The 27,635-nt window shown below is 46.8% G+C and overlaps 2 protein-coding genes across 3 annotated transcripts in view; one reads left to right on the top strand and one right to left on the bottom strand.

The window, feature by feature from the left end:
* The window catches only part of MTMR1 (myotubularin related protein 1), a 66,664-nt gene extending 58,932 nt beyond the window's left edge, over positions 1-7,732 (top strand). The window contains exons 14-15 of the mRNA XM_008158701.3: positions 175-351; positions 5,341-7,732. Coding sequence (XP_008156923.2) covers positions 175-351; positions 5,341-5,502 — 339 coding nt within the window. The 3' untranslated portion in view covers positions 5,503-7,732. The remainder of the gene's footprint in view (positions 1-174; positions 352-5,340) is intronic.
* A 3,901-nt stretch (positions 7,733-11,633) lies between these two features.
* Positions 11,634-27,635, bottom strand: part of CD99L2 (CD99 molecule like 2) — a 102,156-nt gene continuing 86,154 nt past the window's right edge. For both annotated transcript variants that reach the window (XM_008158703.3, XM_054717318.1), the window contains 5 exons: positions 26,882-26,947; positions 19,415-19,453; positions 18,791-18,910; positions 13,053-13,118; positions 11,634-11,817 (listed from right to left, as the gene is read on the bottom strand). In XM_008158703.3, coding sequence (XP_008156925.1) covers positions 11,753-11,817; positions 13,053-13,118; positions 18,791-18,910; positions 19,415-19,453; positions 26,882-26,947 — 356 coding nt within the window. In that variant the 3' untranslated portion in view covers positions 11,634-11,752. The remainder of the gene's footprint in view (positions 11,818-13,052; positions 13,119-18,790; positions 18,911-19,414; positions 19,454-26,881; positions 26,948-27,635) is intronic.

The raw sequence follows: 27,635 nt of genomic DNA, 5'->3' as shown, positions 1-27,635 counted from the left end.
GCATGAGGTGATGCATGACAGAGGAATGGGTGTGGGGCTTAGTAAATTGAATTCAAATAAAAATTTGAATTCAATTCATTTGTTATGCAAGTCCTTTTCTTTATGTAATACAAATTCTTGAGGATATAAAGAAAAGCTGAATTTATCTCAATGTATTCCTTTTTTGTTTTTCAGGATATACATACAAAGACTATATCCTTATGGTCTTATATCAATAGTCAGCTTGATGAATTTTCTAACCCCTTCTTTGTGAATTATGAAAACCATGTCTTATATCCTGTTGCTAGTATGAGTCATTTGGAATTATGGGTAAACTATTACGTGCGATGGAATCCACGAATGAGGCCTCAGGTATCTTTTTGTTTTTCTTCTTTTCAAGAGCATGTCTTTCTGTTCAAGTAAAGATGGTGTTTCAGAAATGGGTGCATGCTAGGTGTAAGCACATTATACTGAAGGCCCACTGCCCTTGACTCTCAGGGTTCAACCCTTTGCAGTCATGTTCCAGCAGGTTCCTTCCACACACCAACCCAGATGCCATTTGCTGGGTTAGAGTTAAAAATTTTAGCACCTCTGTCTTCTGCTGATGGTACATAGATGAAGTATTACTAGCTACCAAGTTTAACCCAGCTTTTCTAGGAACTTGACTCAGAGGTGTAATGAGGTAGCAGTACCAATTATGAAGGGTACCATATGTGGAGTCAGTGGAAGGGTATTTGAAAAATGCATCGTGGTTCGTTTCTAGATTCTAGTAGCACAGCAGAAAGGGGGCCTGTGCTGAGCCGCAGAGCAGTGCCCCTTGAAGAAAGGGTAAAGTTTCCCCCTCCTGCCACACTTTTTCACTCTGATATTTTCTGAGATTGAAAAAATAATTAGAGAACAGTGCACATCAAGGCCAGGCAGCCTGGCTTTGGTCACCATTGGTGTTCAGGGGCTGAACTTGAGCTATGGTTCAGACACTACCAGTTAGGGTCCCCAAGGTGCTCCTCCAAACCTCTGCTCTACACAGTCATGCCCCACCCTCAATCTCCTCCACATGGGTGGCCAGGACATGGTTGGTGCTAGGTGGGGAACACACTGATGAGAGGCAGCCGAAGTTGTTTTTTTAAAGTTAAATGTTGTTAGGATTTCCTGGCAGTCCACCTGGAGTATGTTTCCAGGGCCTTGCTTAACATTATCGCTTCTGTTGGCCACAGATACACAAATCTACCTTTCCTCTCTGCCCTCTTCCTTCTCACTTCTTCCCTCTCATTCAGTGTCTTCAGTCTCTCCAGGCACGTTTCATCTCTGTCTTAATCTGCTGGAGCTGCCATAGCAAAGTACCACAGGCTGGATGGCTCACACAATAAAAATGTGTTGTCTTTCAGATCTGTAGGCTAGAAGGGCAAGATGAAAGGTGTCAGCCGGGTTGGTTCTTTCTGAGGCCCATGAGAGAATTAATTATCTGCTCCAGGCCTCTCTCCTTGTCTTGTAGATGGCCATCATCGTCCCTTTATGTGTGTTTCTGTGTCCAAACTTCCCCTTTTTATAAGAACACCAGTCATATTGGATTAGGGCCAACTCTAATGATTTCACTTTGACTTGATCAACTCTGTAAAAAACTCTTCTCCAAATATAGTTACAATCTGTGGTATGGGGGTTAGAACTTCAACATATGAATGAGGGGATAGGATACGAGTCCACCTATAACAATCCCAAGCCCCACTAACCTTGGGGAAGACCAAACTGTTCATTTCCCTTTTCAGTTGGCTTGGCACTTGAACTTCGAAGGTACTGTCACTTCACTAACCTTCCCACCCTACTGGAAAGTTCACTCACTGTAGACTTAGCTCCAGGTTCTGTTTGACAGGTGCAAATCGTTGCCCAAGGCACTGCTTTTCATCTCCTAACTGGCTCCCTTTCTCTCTCACACCACAGCCCAAGGTGCTCATCACTTGCTTCTTCTTTCTCTGTGTCTGGTTCATTCCATTTGTTCCACGAAGCTTTAGCTACAAAAGGCCTTTCCTCCTCTGAAACCTCTGAGTCAGCCATGCCACCCTCAAGACCTGAGGCCTGTTTTCCAGAACACCGTGATCAGGGTCAGCTCAGCCCAGTACTTGTCCTTCTGTCCAAGCAGGTCCTAGAACCAGGCCTCGGGTTCCCCTGCCACCCCCTCCTCCCAGGCTGATGGACTCCATGCCTCACAGGCTGCTGCTAAATCACCCCCTACTCTTCCTCTCATGGTTGCAATAGCTGGTGGTCTCAGAACCTTCTTTAGGAGCCTTCCCTTACTTGAAACTCACCTCCATTTACTATATGAGGGCCCAGCTGCTGTTAGCATGTCTCATGCAGATTTCTAACGTGGTGCAAGGGACTACTAGCAGCTTCCTATGTTATGACAGCACGGAGTAGCAAGGGAAGCACACATGTCCACACTGGTGTGAGGGGATCTTAGCACTAAGGCAGCCAGAGCACATTTCTAAATACCAAATGGGTTCTGGGTTTAGTGTGTGCTTTGAGTAGCAAAAATGCTAACTTCTAAGAGTTGTAAAATATTTTCTTTATTGAAGAACATATGAAGCTGGAGAGACACCGTCACAACTCTTTACTCCATGAAAACAAATAGTATACATTTAGTATACATTGGTCAGTGGTCAATGCTTTAAATACAGATTTTTAAAAATTTTACTTGTGGCCAGTAAGCCATTAGTAGCTCTGTGGCATCTGCGCAGAGTGCCATGATATCAGTTAGCAATCATCTGTGGCCTCCAGAAAGCTTCTTCACAAGCACAGTTCCAAAATCTGTTCTCCTTTCCTCTTTGGAGTGGCCTACTCCTTGGACGACTCATCCCCTAGTGGCCAAAATCAGTCACACAGGGCCTCCTGGTGCAGTTAGTTAAGGAAGGGAAGGCTGCCCCCAAGCAGCCAGGGCCAAATCCTTTCTGGCAGTGATTCTGTCTCTGATGCCTGATGTGGGGCAGGGCCCTTAGGATCGCTGAGACCTTGTGGGGGTACAAGTGTCAAATGAATTCCTACCTTTAAGGGTGGTAGGCAGGTCATCCAACTTTCTGTGTTCTCCCTGCACTGTGCTACATAGAAGGGAAAACTGGAAGGCAGTCCATGGGCCATGGCTTTTTATCCTCAACACAACAGGCATGCTTTGGAGACTTTCTAGGTGCTGGGCACACAGAGCATGTTGGGGAGTAGGCTGGGCCTTGGTGACTGACATCAGAGGCCAGAGCTTGGCAGGCCCAGGCTGCAGAGGCCCTTGTGAAGCATCCGTAGGAGTTTGCACTTTATCCCAGGGGCTATGGGATCCCCCCATCACCCTGCCAGGGTTTTTAGGCAACACTTGGTGTATGTTCTAGAAAGCTCACTCTGGTAACACTAAGGTGGACAGAAATGGGGAGGGGGAAGTGAAACCTGTAGCAAAGGGATCAGCAACACGGCTGTCTTTGATGCCTGATGTGGGTGTCCATGACACTGGACAGTGAGCCAGGCTGAGCAGAGAGTAGGAGGAACAGGGAGGATACATGGGACACAAGCTTGTTGGGCTTCTTTCCCCTGTGAAGGACTGCCTAGATTAGTTGCCTTGAGAGGGGCTCCTGGGAATCCATCAAAGGATGGCCAAGTGGGAGGGGAGGGCCTAGCACATGTCTTATATTCTTTGGGATCCTCTTGGCTTATGTTTCATACATGCTAGTACCCACTGACCCTTAAGTGGGCATTTTCTTGAGCAAGCATGACTTTGTCTTCGTTTTTTAATGAAGATGACAGATAAGAAAAGACCCGAAAGGCTGCATGGAGATACATGATGCTCCTCTTAGGCCCTGGGTGTGTGTGAACTTGCATATTCCCTGCATGGTCTGCTCTCTCTGAGGCCGTGTGCATGTGTATTAGTAATGGGACCCTGATTGAAAAATAATCCATCATCTGATTGGAACCAAATGATCCTGCAAACAGGAAAATGCCAAATAGGTCCTAAGGCCAAGAGGGGTGCTGTTGCCCACCTCACAGTGGCTTTGGCATCAGCACCAAATCAGGTAAGTTTCTCTTATTATGGGGGCCTTTGCTGTCAGACTCTCATGTTGGTGTCCCCTCCCTTCTTCCTCTGACCTGCCAAAGTCAGTTTGTTCTTGGCCTCTTCCGTGCTGGTCACCAAGCCACCCTGCTATGATGGGGGCACCTAGCTGCCCTCTTTTTCATCTCACTTCCTCTTCTCTTGCTCGCTCACTCACATCTCCATCCAGCTCTCATTTTCTGCCTGTCCCTCTCTTTCCCTCTCATCTCTGTCACCCCCTTGTCTCTTTATCTCTTCTTCTTTCACTCATTTCTCTGTCCCTCCCTCTCATATGTTTCCCCCTTCTCTGATCTCTGACCCTCTCACCTGTCTTCCACCTCCCTTCTTCCTTCCAGTCAGGCTTGTCATCATTGGCTTCCATGATGGGACAGTTCACTCTTTGGTGGAGATAAATGATGAAATAAACAGGCCCGGTAGGAGTGGAGAGTCTCAAAGCGCCCTCCACCCCCAGAGCATGTGCTCTTTACACTGGTCCCTGTAGGATGAAGCAAGCATGTCTGTGAAAAGGGTGGGGGAAGAGTGCTCCAGGCAGAAGGGACAGCACATGCTTCCAATACTTGGAAGGTTCTGGAATGCTGGAGGGGATTGGCAGCAGGAACTGGTGAGGTGAGCAGGAGAGGCAGGCTGGGGTCAGACCACACAGGGCCTTGAGGACAAGGCCAGGCTGTTACCCTTAGGGTGGCAGGAAGAAGCCATTAGAGGGTGTTAAGTGGTTGTGCCTAGCTGTATGGAAGGAAGGAGGGAGGGAAGAGCCAATGTCCCCAGGGGACTCCCCTCTGCTGGCACTGCCCTCTCCAGGGGCTTCTGCTAGCTCCTGTTCCAATAGATGAAAATGAATAAAACTTCAAGTTGTAGCAAGTGCTGGTTTAACAGAAGCATTTTTAGTCAGTAGAGCTATTTATAAAATTGTAAAAATTCAGAGCTAATGGAGGTATGTGTGCGTGCAAGGGGCACAAGCCAGTAGCATTTTACAACCAGTCTGAAAAGATTGAGTGTCCTTCTCCCAGTCGGTACCTGTGGCCTTGCCTGATGCGCAGGTTGAGGTTTCAACTGAGCCCACTTGTGTTCTCTGGGAATTTTGCCAAGCTGGCAGGGGAGCACAGGGTGACAAAAGCATCCCTACAGGGTTAGCTGGAGCCTCCGGCTCCTGGGTAGGGAGTCCCTGTAGCTTGGCATGAGGACACATGGGCACCTTGGTTGTGAACTCATCCTGCAGTTAGAAGCATCTGCATGCTGAAAGTGCCCATGAGTGGCTAACGCAGCTATGTCCTGCTTGCCTCCAGATGCCAATTCACCAAAATCTCAAGGAGCTGCTGGCTGTGAGGGCGGAGCTGCAGAAGAGGGTGGAGGACCTGCAGCGGGAGGTGGCCACTCGAGCCTCATCCCCATCTGAGCGGGGTTCCTCGCCTGCCCACTCAGTCACACCCGTCCACACCTCAGTCTGATGCTGCAGAGATGGCGGTTCCAGTGAGTCCAGCCATCAAGGCCATCCTGCAGCTCCACTGCTCTCCCCGGTGACTCAGGCAAGGGTCCTGCGACCTGTTCCAGCTATAGATTGTGATCTTGTCTTTTAGGATTAGGCCCAGTGTCCTCCACATCTGGACGGCACTTCCAACCAGCAACCCTGTGTGTGGCTAGGTGCCAGCTCCCACTGTCACCTATACTTTTTTGTTTTCTGAACATCCCATTTCCCTCCTGTTGGGTTTCTTGGGGTGGCTGTCTGTCCCATTGACCCTGTGACTGGCCCAGGCGCTTGGGAGAAGCCATAGTGAATGGAACATAGTGCTTAGGTTCAAGAAAGTCTCATACCCTTTCTTTCCTTCATTAAAACAAACACCATTTACTTAGAGACCATGTTGCTAGCCCTGGGCTTCTTTCAGCTCCTTGCTACAACTTGACTGTTTTAAAGTTAACTATTTTGGGGGGAAAACAGACCATTGCCCTCTGTTCTAGAGTTCTTGCAAGGGGGCCCCTGTACCAATTACTGTTGTGTACATGTAAGGTATTTTTTAAAAAGATAAATATGCATTTATTTTCCTATGTCCTTTTTTATGTTTATACTAGTCACCCCAGGAGGTATCTGCTAACTGGACTGTGTGAGGAATTCTTTTCAAAAACAGCTCATGATAACTTTTATGTGGTACATTTGAAACATGACTTGAATACATTTGTTTAAAAGGCACTGTGTTCTAGCCTCATCCAACTTTGGTACTTGCCTCCTGAGGTAGCCTAGGCCACTGATGGCAATAGCAGCAGTTTCCCTTGGGATGGCTTTGCAGAGGGAGAGGACTCTGGCAGCTCTGCACTGGCCTCCCTGTGGGCTCCTTCACAGAGCTGTCCACAGCTCCTGGCCTGTCTGACCTTGCAGCCTCCTGCTTCTGAGTCCACTCTCGCCTGTTACCTGCCTGTCTGAAGATCACTTTAATTCAGTTTATTCATATGACTTCATGTCAGTATTTTAAAGCAACCACTGACCTGTGGCTTCAGTTGCCAAAAGCATAACACGCACTTCCCTGGGTTTTCTCATCTCAGAGACAACCTTCTCTGGCTAGGCCTCTCCTCCCAGTTTTGAGCCTTCCCTCCTGACTTTGGGTTCTGGGACTCTGTCAGTGTGGGTAGGAACTAATTTACCATCAGCTGGTCCATCCACTAGCGTTAGAGCTGAGTTCCTCTGTGTGATGTCACAGAATCTTGCACCCTCCCCAGCAGGTCACACCCTTCCCCTGCCCTGCCCATTTTTGCCAGTCACTGGGACCCCCATCACTGCAGGAATTAAGCTTGCCTTTGGAGTCAGGAGGCCTCAGAAGCCCATAGGGTTAGAGCTGAGTACAACTGCATTGGAATATCTAGTTTGTTTAATCAGTGGACGCCATGCACAGTCTTACATATTGACCTTATTTTTGAAAATATATTCTTAAAAAAGATTTTTTTACAAATAGTTATGAGGATAGATGTTTTTTCAACTTGGAACTTTCTGATTCTTAAAGAAAATTATCTGGTACTCGTAAGGTATCAGAAGTACTTCTTCAAAGTGATTTGATTACCTAAAATGAATTCTCCATTTTTATCAGCTGGGGATTTGTTTCTAAATCACAGTTCAATTTATATTAGCTTTTGATTTATGCTTCCAACATATCTGAAAGCTTATTTACAAATGGATAAACTGGATTATTCATTGATACACTGATTTTTTTTTTCTAAATGGAGACATTCCCTTTTTTTGTTCCCTAGAAATATCCTTTAATCCCCAGCTGCACTAAGACTATTAAACTTGGTGGGGACTGGATGAGGCTTCTGACAGAACCAGAGCAACAGAGTGGGCTTATTCTTGCCCAGGTCAGCTAGCTTGGTGCTGGGCAGTGTGGGGGCCTGGCCTGGGCTGTCGCACCCTCCTCTGCATGCGGGGCCCTAGGAGGAGCCCTAGAAACTCCCATTGGATTTGAAAGCAGCAATCAAGATCATTCTCCTTTATATGTTCCTAGCACAAAACTATTTCTAAAATAATTTGAAGTATAGTTTTGTTACCTAAGCAGTTCTTTTTTTTTTTTCGGTTTTATTTAAGTGTATTAGAATGTAAAACCTTTACAGTGCAGATTTTTAAAAACTGGTACAGTATCGTATTTGCCTCACCTGATGCACTATATTACAATCTGTAATTAAAATGATAATATCTTTGCTCTGTGGTTTCTTTTTTAAAGTGTTTTGGTAGATTTTTCCCCTTGGGGAAAATTAGTAATGATAAACATTCAATCCATGTTATTTTATTATGTGCCTTTAAATAATTGAATTCATTTACTAAATCATAAATGCAATTTATCTTAAGTCCTCAGTGTTTTGACTGAAATGGGTAAGTACTGTGATTTAAAAATCTGAAATGCCCCTTGACCTTAACCTTGAAAAAAATGTTAATGACACAGGAAAGGACTGGAGACACCTGAGAACCAGGTGCAGCTCTGAGGAGGCAGGGCTGTCTTTCCAGGCCACAAGTCCTGCAGCCTAAAACTGGGTGCACTTCTAAGAAGCCCACATAAGGGCTTGGCTGAAACCATGGTACCCCTGAGGCTCACCCTTCTTAAAAAGTCCTGGGTTCCTGTCCCTTTCCATGGAGCAGTCACTGGAGCTGTAGTCCTCAGCAGTGACAGCTGAGTAGCAAGGCTAGGAGGGCCACTGTGTGAGACCCCAGTTGGCCATGCAGAACCTCTGCACTGAAAAGTCACTCGGTGGGTTTGGGTTTGAAGACTTAGTGCTGTTTTACTACTACAACAAAAATGTCACCCACCTCAATGTGGAAGCCCTCCTAGTGTCCACCGCATCTTGCTCACGCTGAAATGTCAGGCTGTCTTTTCAGTTTGTAAGCCAAGCTGTGGGGTCATGACAAGAGCACACTTTATCCCAAACAGGCCATTCCACACAGAGCAGCAATGAGTGATGGTGTGCAGGGCCCCCCTCCCTGCTCAGTTTGTCTGGCTGAAACCACTGCACAGACCTCACAGCCACCCTTGATACTGACTTTCGTTGAAGAAGGCAAAGCAGTGGGCTTGGGAGTCAAGAGTCTGGGGCCTGCCTCTGCTCTCCCGCCCACCCCTTACCCCCTACGCACCCTGGAACATCAGGCACGTCACTGTATAGCTCTAGGCCTTAGCTCCTTATACCCTGAGGGGGGCCACCCCCTGGAAGCCCTAACCTACCTCTCTCCTTCCAGAGAAATACCTTTGGCGAGGAGGGTGTGGAGGAGGTCAGCTCCATATCATAATTAAGGAAAAAACAGCATCACCTGACAAAGGAAGTGCCTTAGACACCATCACAATGCAATAATCTCTTAGGTTCCATTTTGTTTAATGCAAAGACGAGACAGTTTACAATTCACACTTAAATACAAGCACATAAAAAGTACTAGGGACTCGTTCAGTCTCTATTTCTTCTTCCTCAGAGAACTGGTACTAACTCCCAACCCATGTAGCCAAGGCAGTGGACTGGCACTGTTCTATGGGTCTGACCTGAGAGGGTATTCCACCCCACAAAACTGCCATGTCTCCTTCCTCCACGTGCTCAGTTATTAACACTGAGCCAGCTCTCCTCCCCCGCTCCCCCCAACCTGCCCACCACGTTAAGCTAATACGGATTGGCTCTTTTCAACTGGCCCTTCTAATTCACTCACTTTATCTCCCTTATCACCTGAGAGAGGCCCACACCAGCCAATGCAACTTTCAGATAATCACATAGTTACAAAAGCCCTGTAGGCTTCTGCAGGTATCAGTACTCCACCTGGGATGACAGCTCAGCAAATGGGTGGCTGAGTGACTTTCCAGGCTTGGCCAGCCACTAGCAGCAAGTCTGAGCACTCATTCTGCAAAAGGCATCCAGAGAGCTAGGGAGGAACAAAATGGGTTTGGCAACTGAAGTCAGTGCTGCTCAGAATGTGGCTTTACAGAGTGTGTTGACTTCTCATCCCAGATGGAGGAGTGCAGGCTCTTTGCCACTGCAAGCCTCAGGTTAAAGCTAAGGGGAGAAACCCAACAGCACTAATTCCAGTGCCAATCCTCACCATGCCAGGGGCCACACAAGCTACATCACTCCTCATCCTACTCGCTGCTGTGGCTGACTTCCCTATAAATGTCCACAGTTCCCGGTGGCAGGTAGAGAAGTATTTAATCACACGCAAACGCTGGCCCTATTTTTCCCCTTTAAAGGCCTCAGGAGGGCCTTGGTGCCCAGACATCCTAACACAATCCCTCTCTGACTCCTGTCCTTAGGACACTGGCTGCCCCTGGGTCCTGAGGTCAACCTATCTACATAGCAACAAGCCACAGATGCAAAAATCCTTCATAGCTGCCTCCAGCCCAGCACTGGCCAGGGTTCAGGCCATTAGCTCTTGTCATCATTGGGATGGAGAAGCCAAGCAAAGTTCACAACAATCTGGCTAGTGAGGGCTGGGAGGTGTTAGAAACAGGCATACCTTGCAAGCAATGCCTCCCCTGCTCAATCTCTTGGAACATGGGGAGGCCACATTTTCCTTCTTCCAGTGTCCTGTGCTCCACGCCCCCGCAAAGACACACACTCCTGGCCTGAATGGGAGGTACCCCCACACAGAAGATATTTTAGGACCCGCAGGCCTGCATTGGGAATGGATCTGAAGGGCAGCACTGAGCCACACAATCCAACTGAACTGATTACCATCATACAACAGAGCATATTTTTAAAACAAGTGCATAAATGAACACATGAGGCATGCATTAGATAACCTATGGGGTCTGTTCAGATTTCAACTATTTCCTTAAGTTGGAGTTGGCTCTCTCAGCTCAGTAGACAAGGAGCTAACATAGAGCCTGGGAGACTGGTGGGGCCTCCCGTGCAGGGCAGAGGCACATGAACTTGTGTAAATAGGAGCCTACCTTCCTGCTGACCTTCATTATGCTTTAAGGGAGTGACTTTTGACACTCCAAACTTATAATCAGTAGACGGTGACTCCACACTCTAGCTCAGCTTCTGACAGCAGAGCTCCCAGAAACAGGACTACATATGGGCCAAAGAGAACATTCCAGGAAGTCAGCTCTGCTCCAGCCCAAACAAGATAGTGCCAGGTCAAGTGAGGAGCCAGTCCCCAGGTTCTGGTGTTTCCCACAGTGAGCAGGCCCCCAGTGCTCACCATCAGCAGGCCAGGCAGTATATCTCTAAACTTGCCAAGGCAGGCATATGTCGCTAAACCAAGCAAACATCCTTCCCCTCTTCTCCCCTTCCCCTCCTCTCCTCTCCTCTCCCTTCCCCTCCCCTCCCTTCCCTTCCTCTCCCTTTCCCCTCAAATATATTTCTAAGCAAACAACAAGCATGCTTCTGGCTTTGATACTCATTCTTGATGTCTGTAGCTTTTGCTACCAAATAAGAACACAAGAGGGAGGGGGATAAATGCATTTCCAGTACATTAATGATTCCTAAAAACTAATGATGTCAGCCTGGAGACCACATCCAGTCCCCTATGGAATCAGATGGGAATTAGCCCTGAGAGTCACAACTTCTACTTGTCTAGAAAATTCCTAAACTCTGAGGGCAGGACTAGCATGGCATGCATTTTTGCAATTAAATAAATGTAAAATGTAAAGTCTCCACATTGACCAGCTCTCTGGAAGCCCAGCAGCAAGTGTCAAACTGGAATTGGAAAGGGCAGAAATGACCCCCCACCTCCACCCTAGGTGTCGTGTGTGCCCAGCGTTACCTGGTGTTCACTGGTTCGTTCCTTGCAGGGGCTCCAAGCACCGTGTGTTAGCTGTGTTAGTTCTCTGAGGTCACACCAGGGATGCCTTTTGGCAGAAACCCGCCAGTGAGTCAGTGTAATACCTCAGGAATCACACTACCCTGTGGCCAATCTTTTGTCCCCTAAGCATAAGTGTCTTCTTGGCCTCCCTCAGCTTGGTCCCCCTCCCCAGCTCATTAAGGCCTGGGACTGTCTAGTTTTGGGGAGTGGGTGACCCAGCAGCTCCCAAGGCTGGATTTCAGGGTACCTTTGGCAGGGAGGGCACCCCACCCTGTCTGCAGGGCACAGAAACCAAACTCACAAACACCAAGAGCTCATCCAAAAAACTTAGAACAACGAGAAGCCAATGATATCAAAGGAACAGTACAGCAGGTGCAGGTCCTAATGAAATAAGGATCTTGGTCCTCAGTGGCAGGACCACTGTGAGCGGCTGCTGCAAGGGACCCTCAGATCCGAGGCGGCTGGGGCTGCGGTGGCTCCGCGGACTGTGGTGGCAGTTCTAAGTATTTCACTGGGAAGAGAAGATGCCCATTAGAAGGGATTCATTTCCATGCTGCACAGAAGGCACAAATACACAAGTCAGCCCCTGCTGGGGACAGCGAGCTGGTTCCCTGTCTGTCCTGTCCAGGGGCTGGGGCAGCACAGCCCTGCCTGGCCAAACTCCCCTCTAGTGCCCACTCTGTCCCCTGTCAGGGCAACCCCTTTCCTCATCGATAACATGGGAGTGCTTCTGATGGGGTTGCTGGGCAGATTTTAAATAAAGCACTCGACACAGTATCTGGTCCACAGAACATGCTCACACAATGTTGACTAACAGTTTCAAAAATACTTATAGTGAATGCTACTGTAGAGCCAGTTTTCCCATGTTTTAATTCAGGGCTCTTTAATTCATTCAGTGCAGTATTGTCAAGTACCCATCCTAAGCAAGGGCATGGGGCACCCTGTGCACCCCCACTGCTGCTGCCCTCTAATACAGCCACAAGATGCCTACCCAGCCTCTACTGAGGAAAACAGCCTTTCCTGACCACCCCACTCGAATTCTGGAGCCATAGGTGGTATCTACCCTGAGAAATTGGCCCCTCCAGGCCAGCAGACCTTATGCAGCCTCCATTGCTGATGGCTCTTGCACCCAGAGCGGACTTCATGACCATGAAAGAGACAGGGAGGGAGGTAGAGGGGGTAAGGGAGGGTGGAGGGAGAAAGGGAGGAAAGGAAGGAGAAAGGGAGGGAGGAGGAGAAGGGAGGGTGGAGGAAATGAGGGAGGGAGGGAGGGAGAAGGAGGAAGGGAGGGTGGAGGAAATAAGGGAGGGAGGCGGGTTCCAATAATAGGGTCCGTGTTTTAACCAAGTTCCCTCTTGCCTTTGGCAATTTTCAAATTAAAAGTTTATGTGTCTAGGGTAAAATATCCCCCAGGGCTCTATCAGAATTTGTCTGGAGTCATCTATTTTCATTGCAGCGAGTACATGGGCCAGGGGCTCATGCTCAGATAACTCAGGAGCACAGCCCAAGCTCCAATAGCACACTGAAGTCCTTAACACAGCACCAGCTGTCCCTCGCTGTGGTCCCACTCTCTGTGGTGGTCATCTGATGAGGGGCTGAGTGCAGGGACCTCTGGGCCACTGCAGCTCTTGTTCCGCCTGGATATTCTAGAAACAAACACCTCTGCACTTCCTGCTTCCCTAGCACAGTGCTGGGTTCACCAACTAGGGGACCTTTGGCAAGGGACACTGACCAAAAAGTCTTTACCTTGAGGTTCTTCACACACAACAGCTTCCAGGTTCTCTCCCTTCACGTAGTCTGCATTGAGACCCTCTGCAAAGGGCAAAGGGCAGAGTTAATGACTGAACCAAAGGGTCTCCCACCATGATCAAGCACTCCCAACCAAGTCCTCCAACTCCCTTCAGACTCAGACCCTGCACCCTGAGCCACCTAAATGTCCTTGTTTGGGCAGAGTGGCTGGCTGGGAGTGTGCTGCCTGCCCAATTCTCATCATCCTCAGAAATGATATCACATGGCAAAGGCCTCTAACAAACCCCATCCGCATAGGGCAGGTGGCACTGCATGTAGATTGTGGGCCAGACAGCAGCTCTGCTCAGCAGAGGGGGCACCCAAAGCAGGGCTCAGTGTCACTCGTGGGTCCATATGTTGGGCCAGGGAGACAGAGAGGGAGCCAAGCATTGCATGAGTAACTGATGGATGCTGAGTAGAGAGGGGCAGATAGTTGAGTGGAGCTCACTTTGGAGATACCTGCAAAGCCTTCCCGGCAACACCGGCATGGAGAGGCCAACCACCTCCTCTAGGCAGTGGGAATGGCACTGTCCCTGCCTTAGCGCATGCAGGAGCTAGGGCCCAGTAACAGCTGCTCTGGTCTAGTTATTTGGGCTTTCTCCCACCTACTTCCGAGAGGGACTTGGGGACTCTACAAAGCATCCTCTGCATGCCAGTGCTCTGGCCACTGAGCAGCACCATGCTGGACACTCAGGACTCGGAGTGGACCCCACCCCTGCTGCTGCTTGGGGAGAGTCAAGAGCCCCTGTCTTATCCTTAGATGGGCAAGAAACTGGAAATCTCATCAGAGCTCTGGGTCTGTGGGAACACTGGGTCATGGTTACAACCAACCAACCAAATGAGTAGGCACCAGTGTAAGTCATTCCACTCTCCTGGGCTGCATTCAGGCTCTTTGCCTTGAAAAGAATGTCTGTATGCCCTGATGCTTGCTGGGCTCAAGGCGACACCAGATGGGTCCAGTAAAAATGTGGGCATCTGTCAGCAGGTGTAGCTGGCCCCGATATGGGACAGAGGTTAGGTGATACAGCTGGGAGAAGCTATCCCCAGCTAATGGGCGGGGGATGGGAGACGCCTTGACCTCTGATCACTGTCCAGCTGCTATCGTGGCATGCACTGGACTGGCTTTTATCTGTCGGCAGTCATCTGGTTGCTCCTCAGGGATGACCGCCAGGGGGCATCTGAATCCCACACAGGACCTTCACCCCCACCCACACATCCCTGAACCCAGCCTAGGGACAGAAAGTCTGGCAGGTGGCAACCTCCCACGTGTATCAGGGAAAGGTAAAGATGGTGTGGTTGCAGCCAAGTTGGAGAGTGCCAAGGAAGAGGATGGGCTGGAGAGCAGTGAGAAGAAGCAAGAGCAGCGGGATGGGGGGAGGGCGGAGGAGGAGGGGAGACAATGAGGCATTGAGGCCAAAGCAGAAGAGAAAAATAAGTCAAAGTACATTATTACCTTGACCTTCTGCTGCATCTGAAGGCAAGACACAAAACTTAGGACCCTGGAGCAAGAACTCAGCCCCCGGTAACAAAGCACACGGGCTTTCGGTGAAACACGCTGGCCCTTGGCACTGAAGACAGAGACGGGAAGCAAAGGGTTCCCCAAACCTGAGCCCTTTTGATGGCAGAAAAGGCTGGAAGCCCCTGAGGGCCACAGTGGGAAGAGACCCTCCTAGTAGCCACGCACCACTCCTTCGGGGGCTTCGTGGTGGACCCAGTGCAAAGTGGTTTCTGCTCTTCCTTTCCTGACCTCCATGCAGTGGTAGCTGAAGCCACCCTGGGCAGGAATTCCCAGCCCCCAGCTTCACAATGGGCTTAGCCACCCCCACATCCATGGGATTCCTCCGGGATTCCTCCTGATTCCCACCCGGCGTAGGTACCAGGTACATATCACAAGACGCACACAGTCTTCCCACAGGCTGACAGTTCAGAGAGTGAATGGGGCAGCAGTCACAGATGCAGAAACAAACCACCAAGCCCAATCCTGCCCCATGATCTCCATACCAGTCAGCAGGGGGCACTGTGGGCACATTCAGGAGAGGCATCTGGTCAGGGCCCTCAGGCTGGGAGGGTAGGAAGGCTTCCTGGGAAGGTAGCCCAGGCCCAAAGAATGAGAGAAGCTAAGTGAGGAGAGGGGACAGCAAGAGAGGATGCTGGAGGCCCCAGGGCATACTCAAGGAAGTGAGTATGGCTATGGTGAAAATCTTATGGGGCCAGAGCTGCGAGGGTGGGGAGGGGAACGAAAGGGGGAGGGTTGTGGTTTGAGTGGAACCAACTACAGAATGACAAGCTCAGGGGCTCAGCCATGACCTGGGAGCAGTGGGGAACATGGGAGGTCCTGGCAGAGCTGGTCCTGTGCATTTTTAAGCAGGACCCTCAGCTGCTCCGCACAGTGTGAAGTGTGGGGAACATAGGGACAGGCAGGAGGCTGATGGAACCGTCCAGATAGAGGACTAGGAGACCTGGCCCTGGAAAGGCATGGGCCATGGTGGTGGTGTGAGCAGGGGGCACAAGCCCCAGGATTGGTAAGCCACAGATGTGGCATGAGGAGACAGGAGGATCCAGGAGGACTGGTGGAATCTGTGAGGGTGGCCACAGGGACAGGATGGACACAACTTAAAAACACTGAAGAGAAATTTGGTAGTACAGGGAGTGGATACAGAAGCAAAAGAGGTCCTTTTCAAAACTGGGGGATACTTCATACTTGATTCCCTTCTGTGTAAATTGGGAGTGATGTTAGCACTTGCACAAGTGTCCAGTAAAGGGATTCAGGACAGTGTAGGTTAAACAATGATAATGACATCATTAACAGACTGAAGGGGGGAAAATGGGGCTAAAGACACAGGTGGAGGGTCCACTCATACAGGAGCCAGTGGGTGTGATCTGAAGCCTGTAGCAGGGAGGGAAGCCTTCCCTTAGACTGAATGGGGGGCTGGGGAGAGGCCTATTGGCTCCCACGCAGGGATCTGTGAGGCCAGTGGGTTCCATGAACTTCTTCAGAGCCATCATTAGCTCTAAAAACCCACTTGCTTCCCTCGCCTATGCCACCCTACCAGCAGGCTCACCCCCACTACCTGGCCCAGCAATACCCTCACCTCGAGGCTGCCCCCCAGGAAGATCACATCCATGTCCTCCAGCTTTGTTGCCACGAAACTTTCAGCTGTCATTAACACTCCCTCTTTTGGGTTTATTCTTTCCCAAATCTATACTAATAAAAGGGTAATATGCTAATTAGGGTGGATGTCCATCCAGACAAAGCCACAGTGGCTGCGAGGCCCAGGGTTCACAGCAGCCTTGAGCCCCAGTGGCTGTGAGGCCTGGGGCTCAGGCCTCGAAGATGCCACGGCCAGCAGTGGCAGCAGCAGTGGGGTGATGGGGGTGGTGCCTTCCCCTGATCAGTCTGGTCGCCTCCCACAGAGGGAGGCCAGACTGCAGCTTAGGCCTGCTTCCCACGGACATCCCCTGAGGGTTCCCAGACTGTGAGAGGGGGCAGGCCGGGCTGAGGGACCCCCCTAGTGCATGAATTTTCGTGCACTAGGCCTCTAGTATCATATAAATTGCTCAGTTCTACATACCAAGTCCTTCATGTGTTCACGTTTTATTTGTCTTCCCTGATAATCCAATTTGCAAAACCTCAGATCTGTCTGTTTTATGTGAAAATAATGTATTCTCATTTCACATCAGTACCCCCACAGAGAAACAGATACAACCCAGACATCTCTTTTTTGGTTTGGAAATCAACCTTTTTTCTCTTCCCTGTTTCTACCTACTCGCTCCCCTTCTGGATTCATGGCTTCCCATCTGGAGTAAGTTCCTCAAGGACTGTCTGTGCCTTTGTCTCAACTATGAGATGAGGGTGTACATCATTTCTACCCAATGGGGCTGTGGGAGGTCTTACTATTCGGGTAATGATGCTGTACTGGAGTGAATGGTGGCCCCCAAAACGTTATGTCCTGGAACCTGTAAATGTGACCTTATTTGGAAAAGAGTCTTTGCAGAAGTGATCAAGTTAAGGACCTCGAAATGAGATCATGCTGGATTATTCAGGTGGACTCTACATTTAATGACAAGTGTCCGTATAAGAGACAAAATAGGAGAGACAGACACAGAGGGAAAGGCCATGTGAAGACAGAGGCAGAGACTGAAGTGATGTAGCCTTTATCAGGGACATCTAGGGCCACCAGAAACTGGAAGAGGCAAGAAAGGATCCTTTCCTAGAGCTCCCAGAAGGAACCAACCCTGCTGACACCTTGATCTTGGACTTCTGGCCTCCAGAACTGGCAGAGAATAGATTTCTGTTGTTTTAAGCCAGTCTGTTTATTTTATTTTGCGCTGGGACAAAGGAAAGCTCTAAGGACAATCCAGTCTCCAGGTCTGCACTCCTTCTGACTATTCCTTGTTCACACCACTCTACAGCCAAGCTTCGCAATCCCTGGTGAGTTGACAGTATCTCAAGCAGGGAGACCATGAACAGTTGCGCAGGTTGTGCACTGGGATGTGAATAGTGCCCCCAGAGTACTGTGCATAGTCTGTGTAGCTGTATGTGGTGGCCCTGGTCAAGAATGTTGTCTAAAAGAAGCAAATATGATGGCCAGATGAAAAAGTAGTTGGAGATTTCAGCAATATCCTCATGCAAATCATTCTGGTACTCAGGTTAATTTTCTGGGGAGCTCAGCTCCCAACTAGAATTAAGGGCAGAGTCCTAGAGGAAGAGGAAGAGAAGCCTCATAGGGGATAATCCTAAGCTTCAGGAAAGAGGAAATCTACTGCTGAGTCAGATACTGTCCCTTGAACTAAAAATCATCAGTCTTAGAGACATACTCTCAGCAAACAGTGACACACCAATGCTGTGCTTATAAAACCAACAAGTGTGGTTTTACTGTCTCCTGCCCCAACAGCATTCCCACAGGGCTTCTGGTATGGGGTACCTGACAGCTTCCAAGATAGAATTCCATTTGTACCACATCTTATAGAAAACCATGCCCTAAAACAGATGCATCCTAGCTTTCACAAATCTAGCATGTAAAGGAAGAGGCAAAACTACATCTCGTTTCTCTCTTGCATTCCTACTTTAAAACAATTCACAATTCCATGTATTTTAAGATGTTCTGGCTCACGAGGGAAGGAGCAGGGACACCAGAGCAGTGACTTCTTGGGATCTGAAAGGAAGGGAAAGGTTGCCAGAATGAGTGGTCCCCAGAGACTGCTGTCTTCTGCTCTGGAGAAAAATGACAGCATGAGAGGGAGCTGTTGACCCCAGAGCCTCTGAAGCTCCCAAATTCCTTTGGGTGAAATCTGAGGCCATACAGAAATCCCAGGGTCTCTCCTGTTCTATGACAAGGAAACATCATAATGGCCACTGGGCTCTGCCCCCACAGAAATCTGGCTTCCAGAAACTGGAAACCTGGAAGACCGAGGTCAATGTGTCCAGCCCCATCCTCTCTTCTAAGCTGGTTTACACTTCAGTTTGGCCTAGATCTGTCCTCAAGGATTTCCAAAACTGCAACTCCCCCCGCCGCCCAGGAAGTCTTCTCTGGAGTTGCTCTCAGGCAGACTGTGGAATAGACCAGAATCTCAACTTGCTCATGTTTCTGCCCCTTTCCCTTGAAAGGCCTTAACCATTCGTTCATGTCTAAGAGTGAGGGGAATGCAATTGCTGCGGGCACAGCCACAAGTGGCTGCAAGGCAGATCCACTTACGCTGGATGCGGAAACAGAACTTCTTCTGCTGGTAGGAGATATAGCTGGTCACGGCGCCAATCAAGGCCATGGCCAGGGCACTGGCCACACCGGCAATGGTGCCAGTCTCTGGTGACATTCCTGGGTAAAGGTGAGGTTGGGAGAAATGAGAAGACTTGAGGTCAAGCTAACAGTTAACACAAGGATTAGCTCAGACACTGACCTAATTTTGTTCTAATGCTCAGGACTTCTGAGCCAGTGTTGAGAGACCCAGCCATTTGTATCAGAAGGGTTCAAATGACATAGTGCCCCCCTTGGACTTGCCAAATGCTTCTCATTTTCTGTAAGGATTTCCATTTTGAGAAGCCTAAAAGGTGGATATGGAAATGGTGCAGTCCCTATTTAACTCAGTTCCAGTTAGGTCTCTGGGTCTCACACCAGCGAGCTTTCCATGGGACGACCTCCCTGGGGATCCATATTTTCATGATTCATTCCTTTAAATGACTTTGTCCCTCTGCTGTTGGCCTCACCGTTCTTTAGCAGAAACATTCAGGGGAAGGTCTGGTAGGCCAACTCTGTGAGGAGAGTGGGCCAGCACTATGTTTCCTTGTGGTTTCTAACAGAAATCTTGGGACTCAAACTCACCGGCTTCAGAGTCGTCATTGTTGCCATACCGACCATCACCTGGAGAAAGGATGAAAGCACATAGTGTCCGCTGTGAGTCTGTGACCATTCAGCTCGGGGTTAGGAGAGACAGCCCCTTTCCAACTCCCTGACCCTTCTGATTACCCCCTGCACAGGCTCCAGGCAGTAAACCTCCCAAATGAAGCAGTACTTGCAAAGCCCAGGATTCCAGGTAGGAATTTTTATTTTCAAAATGAGAGCAACTATGCATTGAGCATTTGTTATATCCCAGATCCTAATGCACAGTACTCCACTGAATTTCCTTGCAATCGAGTGAGGCAGATTACCTAACACCCCCATCTTACAGAAGAGAGAGCAGAAGCTTAAGGACTTGCCAACAGGTGGCTGAGCTGGGCCCATGTCAGGTGAGCCTGACTCTGAATGACAACAGTATGTGTGTCCCATGTATCTACTATGGTAAGAAGTATTTATTCTTTATCTGAAGCTTATGTAAAACTTTGTTTTAAAAAAGATGAAAGGCTAGCATAAATATTCATAACCCCACCAGCCAGTGAGATTTACGATTAATATTTCAATTTACTTTCTTCCTGTGCCTAGTACTTTATCTGCTTTTCTTCAAATCCAGATATTTCTGTTCATGTAACTTAAGTACATACACAGCATCCTTACGAGATGCTACAGGATTAAATCATAAGAGTTTTTAAGGGCTTCCACGTCCAGCTTGGCATAGATTTGGAGTTGTTCTTGGAACATACACAAATGCAGGTTGACAATCCCTTACCCAGGATTTTGAAATTCAAAAGGTTCTGAAATATCACAGAGATGGAGATGAGATTAGTGGCTGAAAGGAGTTAAGGAGGGGGGGAGGGTACTGTCTGTGATTATAAAAGGAAAACAGGCAGGATCCTTGTGGTGGCACAGCTGTCCTTTATCTTGACTGTGGTGGTAGTCACAGGAATCTGTACATGTGATAAAGTTTCATAAAACACACACACACACACACACATACACACACACACTCCCCCAGATCAGCAGCTCCCTGCCAAGCAACCGGTGCCATTTCAAGACATTAATTAGCTTTGAGCACTCCTTTCATGTCGTCCTCTTCTTCTCAGGGCATAACACTCATTAATGGAGGGAGACTGTTCACAAAGCTGAGTCCTTAGGGGAAATTGCCCTGGGATGTTGGAGGCAATGAACTCTGACATTTCCCTCACCAATCAAAGAATCAGGGAGAATGTGGGTTCCTGGATCGTAACAAATGTCCACCCTCTGGGAAGGGATGTTGGTAATGGGGGAGGCTGTGGGTGTGTGGGAGCAAGGTTGATATGAGAACTCTCTGTACATTCTGCTCAATTTTGCTGTGAACCTAAGAGTGCTCTAAAAAATAAAGTTTAAAAGAGTCTTGTGGGAGAAAATGAGGTTTGTTATGTTCCCACCTGGGACTGAACCCTTGGATTAAATGCATTTTATAAAGATCCATTATTGAATCTGAATGGCTATTTACAAAACAAGGAACACTGGCATTTTAAAAACCACAATAGGGCTTCATCAATGGCCTTCCTCTGCTGTGCTGGAGAGGCGAGCCCCCTCACAGGTGTCCTCTGCTGACATGTCACCAGATTTCCAGACAGATCTGAGCAATTCAACCTATTGTTTCTTTCACCTTGATGTGGAATGAAGCTGAGTGTTCACAAATCTCTCCTTCCTTGTTAATGATATGGTCATGCGGATTCACAGCAACTTGAACCTCACAGTCTGTATGATGGCTGAGTTAAGAGGGTGTTACATGAAATGTAAACAGGACTGCCGCTGGCTATTGTTCATCCAGATGCAGACAGAGAGACCTGGTACTCTCCCAGGCTGTCAAAAAGACTCAAAATCTCAACACATCTCTACAAATTCCTCACTATCTGACAACCTGTGACTATGGAAGCGTTATCCTAAGATTACAAAAAAAAAATGTTATTCCCCCCTACCTCAAAAAAAAGTGATCTCATCCTGTGGGAGAATCATTACTCAGATGGGCATGTGAGCTAGAAACACTATGAGGTTAAACAAACAATTAGAAAAAAATAGGCATTTAAGATCCTTCCATCCCTTCTAGTTGCATGAACCTGAATTAAAGTCAGTCACACAGACCTGCCATTGCAGTTAGCCAAGCCAATGTCATGGCTTTGATCCTCATTTGGCAACAGAACTCTATTTCCTCTGAGCACAGAATGAACCCAGTTCCTTTATGAAATGCATGCTGTACAAAAGATAGTATTGGGACAACTGATGAACCACCGACATAAAATAAATTTATCTAATCCAATACCTTCCACGGAAATTCCCAATAAACATAAAACAGATGAAGCCATAAAAGCACTACAAGAAAATGTAGGACAACATTTATATTGTCTTGGGGCAAGGAATGAGTTTCCAAACATGACCCTAAATCCAGAAACTTAAAAAGGAAAATATATCAAAAGTAAAAACTTTAGTACTAAAAGCACAAGCAACAAAATAAAAAAAAGGGATAAATTGGATTTCATCAAAATCAAAACCTTCTGTGCTTTAAAGGATATCACCAAAACAATGGAAAGACAAACCCACAAATTGGAGAAAACATTTGCAAATTGTGTATCTAATAAGGAACTAGTACTGACAATATATGAAGAACTTCTACAACTTGATCATAAAAAGGCAAATAACTAGATTTTAAAATATACAAAGGATGCAAATAGACATTTCTTCAGAGACACACAAATAGCCAATAAGGACATGAAAATACGTTCAACATCATTAGTCATTAGGGAAATGCAAATTAAACCCACAATGAGATATTGATTTACACACATTAGGATGCCTATAATAATAAAAAAAAAAAGTAGCTAAGTGTTGGTTAGGATGTGAAGAAATTGGAACCCTCAGATATTATTGATGGGAATGTAAAATTGTCTAATTGCTATGGAAAACAGAGAAAAAGCAATCTAAGGTCTCTCTTGAAGGATGGATGGCTTAGCACTCTGGGGAATGAGTGGGAATTCATCGGGTGGAAGAAAGGCTTTTAAGATAGAGAAACAGAATGTGAAGGCCCAAAGATATGCATTACTTGTTCATATGTATGTTTGGAAATAAAAGGAACCTGGTGGTCCAGGGCTAAAAGATAGGGCAGCAGGCTAAGGGGCTTCAATGTATCTTGTAGGCAGGGGAGTCATTAAAGAGAATTTTGCTGCTTTAAAAAAGTTTTATAACATTCAAAAGAGCTGAAAGCACTGTAGAGAGAACATTCATATATCCAATATCTGGATTCTATAATGAACACTTTGCATTATTTGCTTTATCATTGTCCATCTACCCCTTTCTTATTTTTGTGATGCATTTCAGAGTTGCAGATATCAATTCACTGACCTCTAAACATATTTAGAGTTCCACATTTGCTTATGATTCCTTTTGAAGGTAAAGTTTACATACACAAATCTTACATGTACCATTTGATAAGTCTTGGTAGATGAATACACTTGCAAAATCCATATACCCACTAAAATACACAATGTTACCATCATCCCCAGAAAGTTCTCTCATGTCCCTGTTCAATTACTCCCTATCTGTATCCCAGCCCTAGCGGCCATGAATCTCATCTCTAACATAACACATTAGTTTGCAAGTATTATTACTTCATATGTTTGGGCTCATTTAGTATGTACTCTTTTTTCCCCCTTTGGCTTCTTTCACTTAGCATAATGTTTTGACATTTATCCATGTTTTTATGTGTACCAGTAATTTATTCCATCATATGAGTGTGTATTATAAATTATCTATCCACTGATTCTCCTATTGATACTTGGGCTGCTCCCAGTTTTTTTGCTTTTATTTGGCTATTATAAATAAAGCTTCCGTGAACATTTTTTACAAGTATTTTTTTAGACATAAGCTCTCATTTCTCTTGAATATACGTGAAATTGTAGGGTCAATGCATAGTCTATGTTCAGTTTTATAAGAAACTTTACATTCCCACCAACAACGTATGAGTTTCAGTTGCTCCACATCCAGACTGACATTTGGTATTGTTTGTCTAATTTTAGCCATTCTTGTTGGTGTGTTGTGATATCTCTTGTGGTTTTAATTTGCATTTCCTTAATGAAAAATGACTTTGAACATCTTCATATAACTTCCTTTGTGAAGTTCTGCTCAAACCATATGCTCATTTTTTAGCTGGGCTATCTTTTCATTATTATACAATAGTTTTGTTTGTTTTTATTGATTTTTTACAGAGAGGAAGGGAGAGGGATAGAGAGTTAAAAACATCGATGAGAGAGAAACATCCATCAGCTGCCTCCTGCACACCTCCCACTGGGGATTTGCCCACAACCAAGGTACATGCCCTTGACCAGAATCAAACCTGGGACCTTTCAGTCCACAGCCTGACGCTCTATCCACTGAGCAAAACTGGTCAGTATTCCAGTTTCAAAAGATACTAAAGGGGAGGATTTCTGGCATGAGGGAATGAATAGATCATCTCCTCAAAAAGCAACTCTAACCGTGGACAATCAAAGACAGCCATTTTAGGGAACAGTGAGAACAGCTGGAGTCTGTGGCCTTTTTGCCCAGGTTTACTCGCATTTCCCCTTCCCCCAGACTAGTTCAACTGAGGTGGAGTGCACAGGCCATAAAAACCAGCAACTGCACTGCAGCTGCTAAAGGAGACCCATGTGACTTGCAGCATTGTCAGTTAATGTGGCAATCTTAGTAGCAAGAGAATAGGGAGAGCCAGCAGCTCCTTTAGCCTGAGCAAGCCACCAACCAGGGATTTCATAGGAAGGTGGGAGGTGAGATGACAGATGTAACCTGTTGACAAGACTGTCACTGTCACCTACAGGCAAGGGGGCTCCTATAAGGCCAGCAGAAATGTTTTCTCGAGAAAAAATATATAACAAAGAACACTTCAGAATTACACTCCAAAACTATAGTTGAGTCTATGTGCCTAAGAACCAAGATTGCATGAATTATAATTGTTTTTAGGCTGAAGATCATCATTTATTTAAATGTGATGTTTTATCTTCATTCATGGCATTAGCATGTTGGCACAGAGGAGAGTGTCTGAGAAATGCATCATGTGCTTATCAAAATGTTTCAGTTTCACACTTGTATTTTTTGCTAGGACCCCTTTTATCTCCCTTTACAGACATCCATAATGACAGAGGGTAAAACTTGAGCTAACAACTGACTATTCTTTATAAGACAAGTTCAAATATGAGCCTAATTAAAGAATTTCCTAACACTTCCTCATTGCTAAAGCATGTACTTTTAATAAGGAATAAAATCATTCAGAATTTTATTCATGTGCATTGGTACGTACACTACTACTGCCCTCATCTCCCCATCTGGAAATACCATTTGTCACCCAGGAGTAATTGGCTCATTTGCTGGGTTTGCCCTTTAAATGTTCCATGTTCTCCTGACACCTGCAAGTTTCATTTAGAGGCCTTTAGAGCTTTTTACTCAAGATGACACTGTCTGGAAATGTGTTTTGAAGGACAAATTTGACTACAGTATCCTTTGATCAGAAGAAAACACTCTTTCCATATGAAAAGTACACAGTTCCTGCAAGAAAGGAGCAAATGCTAGTACCACTGCCAGGACTGCATGGAGTGTCACAGGGTTACAACCAAATACACTCATAACTTCTTACATGCATAACTGCAACAATGTACCATCACAGCAAGTTACAACCACAAACTGCTACAACCATAGCTTACCATCAGAACAGGTTACAACCATATGTAACAATCACAAATTACAACCATAACCTGTTGTGTCATATCAAATTTGGCTAACATTCTCTCCATATTAGGATCAAATCTTGACATATCCTATGTAATAAAAGCCCAGCGAGTGAACGGCAGAATGACCAGTGGACCAGACGCTATGACGCGTACTGATCACCAGGGGCTCCCCCCTGGTGGTCAGTGCACTACCATGGTGGGAGTGCCACTTGGCTAACCGGGATGAGTGGCTGGTCCCGCTGCAAACCCCAAGCCAACAGGCAGGAACCTGGGCTGCGATCGTCGCCTCCTCACCCCAGGCTTCTCCTCCTTGCTCACTGCTGCCTCCTCCAGATGCCCACAGGCCATGCAGCATCGCCACCAGGCTCGCAGAGCTGACCCCAGAGGCTGGGAGGCAGGTTCATGGCCGCTGCAGGACTGAGGCCTACTCCGCCGCCTCTCAGTGCTATTGTCCCTGGGCCCGGGCCCGACCGGGTCCCCTGGAGAGGTGAGTGCTCCAGCTCCATGGAAGATGCCAGACCAGGGAGCAGCCACTCAGAGGGCGGGTCCACAGCCACTCAGATGACCCGGATGAGCGGCGCTCCCACAGTGGGCCGATCCCCACAGGCCATGCCCCCCACCAGTGCACAAATCCCGTGCAGTGGGCCTCTAGTATTATGATAAAAGTTTTGCATCATTGGTGTTTTGGGCAATTAAAAATAACTGGCTTTGGGGGAGGATGTGACTGTGAAGGTTTAGCATGAGGGAGTTCCCTTGTGATGGAAGAGTTATGCATTTTGAATACAGATTGTGCGCATGGTTACTAAAATCTACACTTGTGATAAAATGTGATAGACCTACATGCACACATGTGTACACACACAAACACACACATGAGTGCATATAAAATCTAATAAAATTTAAACAAGGCTGATGCTTGACTTAATAACAGTATTATACCAATATCAGCTTCCTGTTTTTGACAATGTACTATGGTTATGTAAGATAGGGAAACTAGGTGATAGATACACAGCTTTTACTTATTGTGGGCATTAGACTATGTCAAAATAAAAAGACATTTTAAAAGCTGTTTGGCTTGTCTGGCCAATGTTGCTCAGTGGTTGAGCATCAAACCATACACCAAGTGGTCACTAGTTTGATTCCCAGTCAGGGCACATGCCCAAGTTGCAGGCTCAATCCCCAGTAGGGGCAAGCAGAAGGCAACTGATTAATGTTTCTCTCTCCTCAATGTTTCTATCTCTCTATCCCTCTTCTCTCTCTAAAATCAATAAATATATTTATTTTATTTTATTTTTTAAAAGATGTTTGGCTTGCTATGGGTCTCTTTAAAAAATGCTTGTCACAGTGATTTTTCTTCTCCCATCCCAAAAGTGACAGGCTTCCCAGGTTGGGGACTTCCCAATGAGTCCTGTAACCCTCAGTTACTGTAACTGGTGCTGCCTTCGCAAATGACTTCTTCTAATGTAGAGACGATAACCCATGCAGCACCCTGGCTTTAGGAACATCAGAGAAAATGTGTGACTTTTCCAAATTGGCTTATAAACTCTCCTCCTTGAGCTGCAAAGCTCACATCATTCCAAGTGAGCCCCAAGTTGCAAGCGCAGATGTCTGGGAACTAACTCTGACTTCCCAGAGGTTAATCATGTAATCACATTGTAAATGAGAATAAGGTGTTTGGACAGATCAATGTCCCTACCTCTACCCTTGTCGGGTTTGTAGTCACCACCCCCTAATACGTCTTCGAGATCCTTGTCTGAAAAACCTGGAGAAAAAAAAATATATACTTCAGTGCCAAAAATACATTTTTCAGTGACAAGAAACTTGTATAAGTTAATGTTGCCCAACAACCCCAGACAATGATTGCCCCTTAAGAATGTTCTTGATCAATGTGGTAGGCAAAATTCTAAGATGGCCCCCAAGATTCCCTCCCACTAGTATACCCATCCTGTATAACATCCCATTACTTTGAGTGCCAGGAGGACCACGAATAGGATGGCTATTGCCCCAGTGATTAGGTTATATTACATTACGAAAGTGAAGGGATTTAGCAGATGTAATTAAGGCACCAAATGAGTATGGCTTTGTATTCATCAAACAGGAGATTATCCTGGAAAGGCCTGACTTAATCAGATGAGACCTTTAAAACAGTGTTGAGACCTTCTCTAAACTCAGATACTAGAAACATGACAGTTAGTCGTCCTCTTCCACTCTACCCCTCTCTGTATCTGTACTGTCTTTCTCCTACTCGTCCTGGAGAAGCAAAGGTCCATTAGTTCTACAATTGCAAGGAAATGTACTCAGTCAACAACTACATGACCTTGGAAGAGAACCCAATCCCAGATGAGACCACAGATTTGGTTAATATCTTGACTGAAGCTGTATGAAGCCCTAAACAGAAAACTTAGCTTAGCTGTTCCTGAACTCCCCAACAAAAGAAATTGAGATAATAA

The sequence above is a fragment of the Eptesicus fuscus genome, chromosome 1 (genome assembly GCF_027574615.1).
Source record: "Eptesicus fuscus isolate TK198812 chromosome 1, DD_ASM_mEF_20220401, whole genome shotgun sequence".
Taxonomy (NCBI): Eukaryota; Metazoa; Chordata; class Mammalia; order Chiroptera; family Vespertilionidae; genus Eptesicus; species Eptesicus fuscus.
The sequence above is the reverse complement of the archived record's forward strand: the minus strand, read 5'-3'. Positions and strand labels throughout refer to the sequence as shown.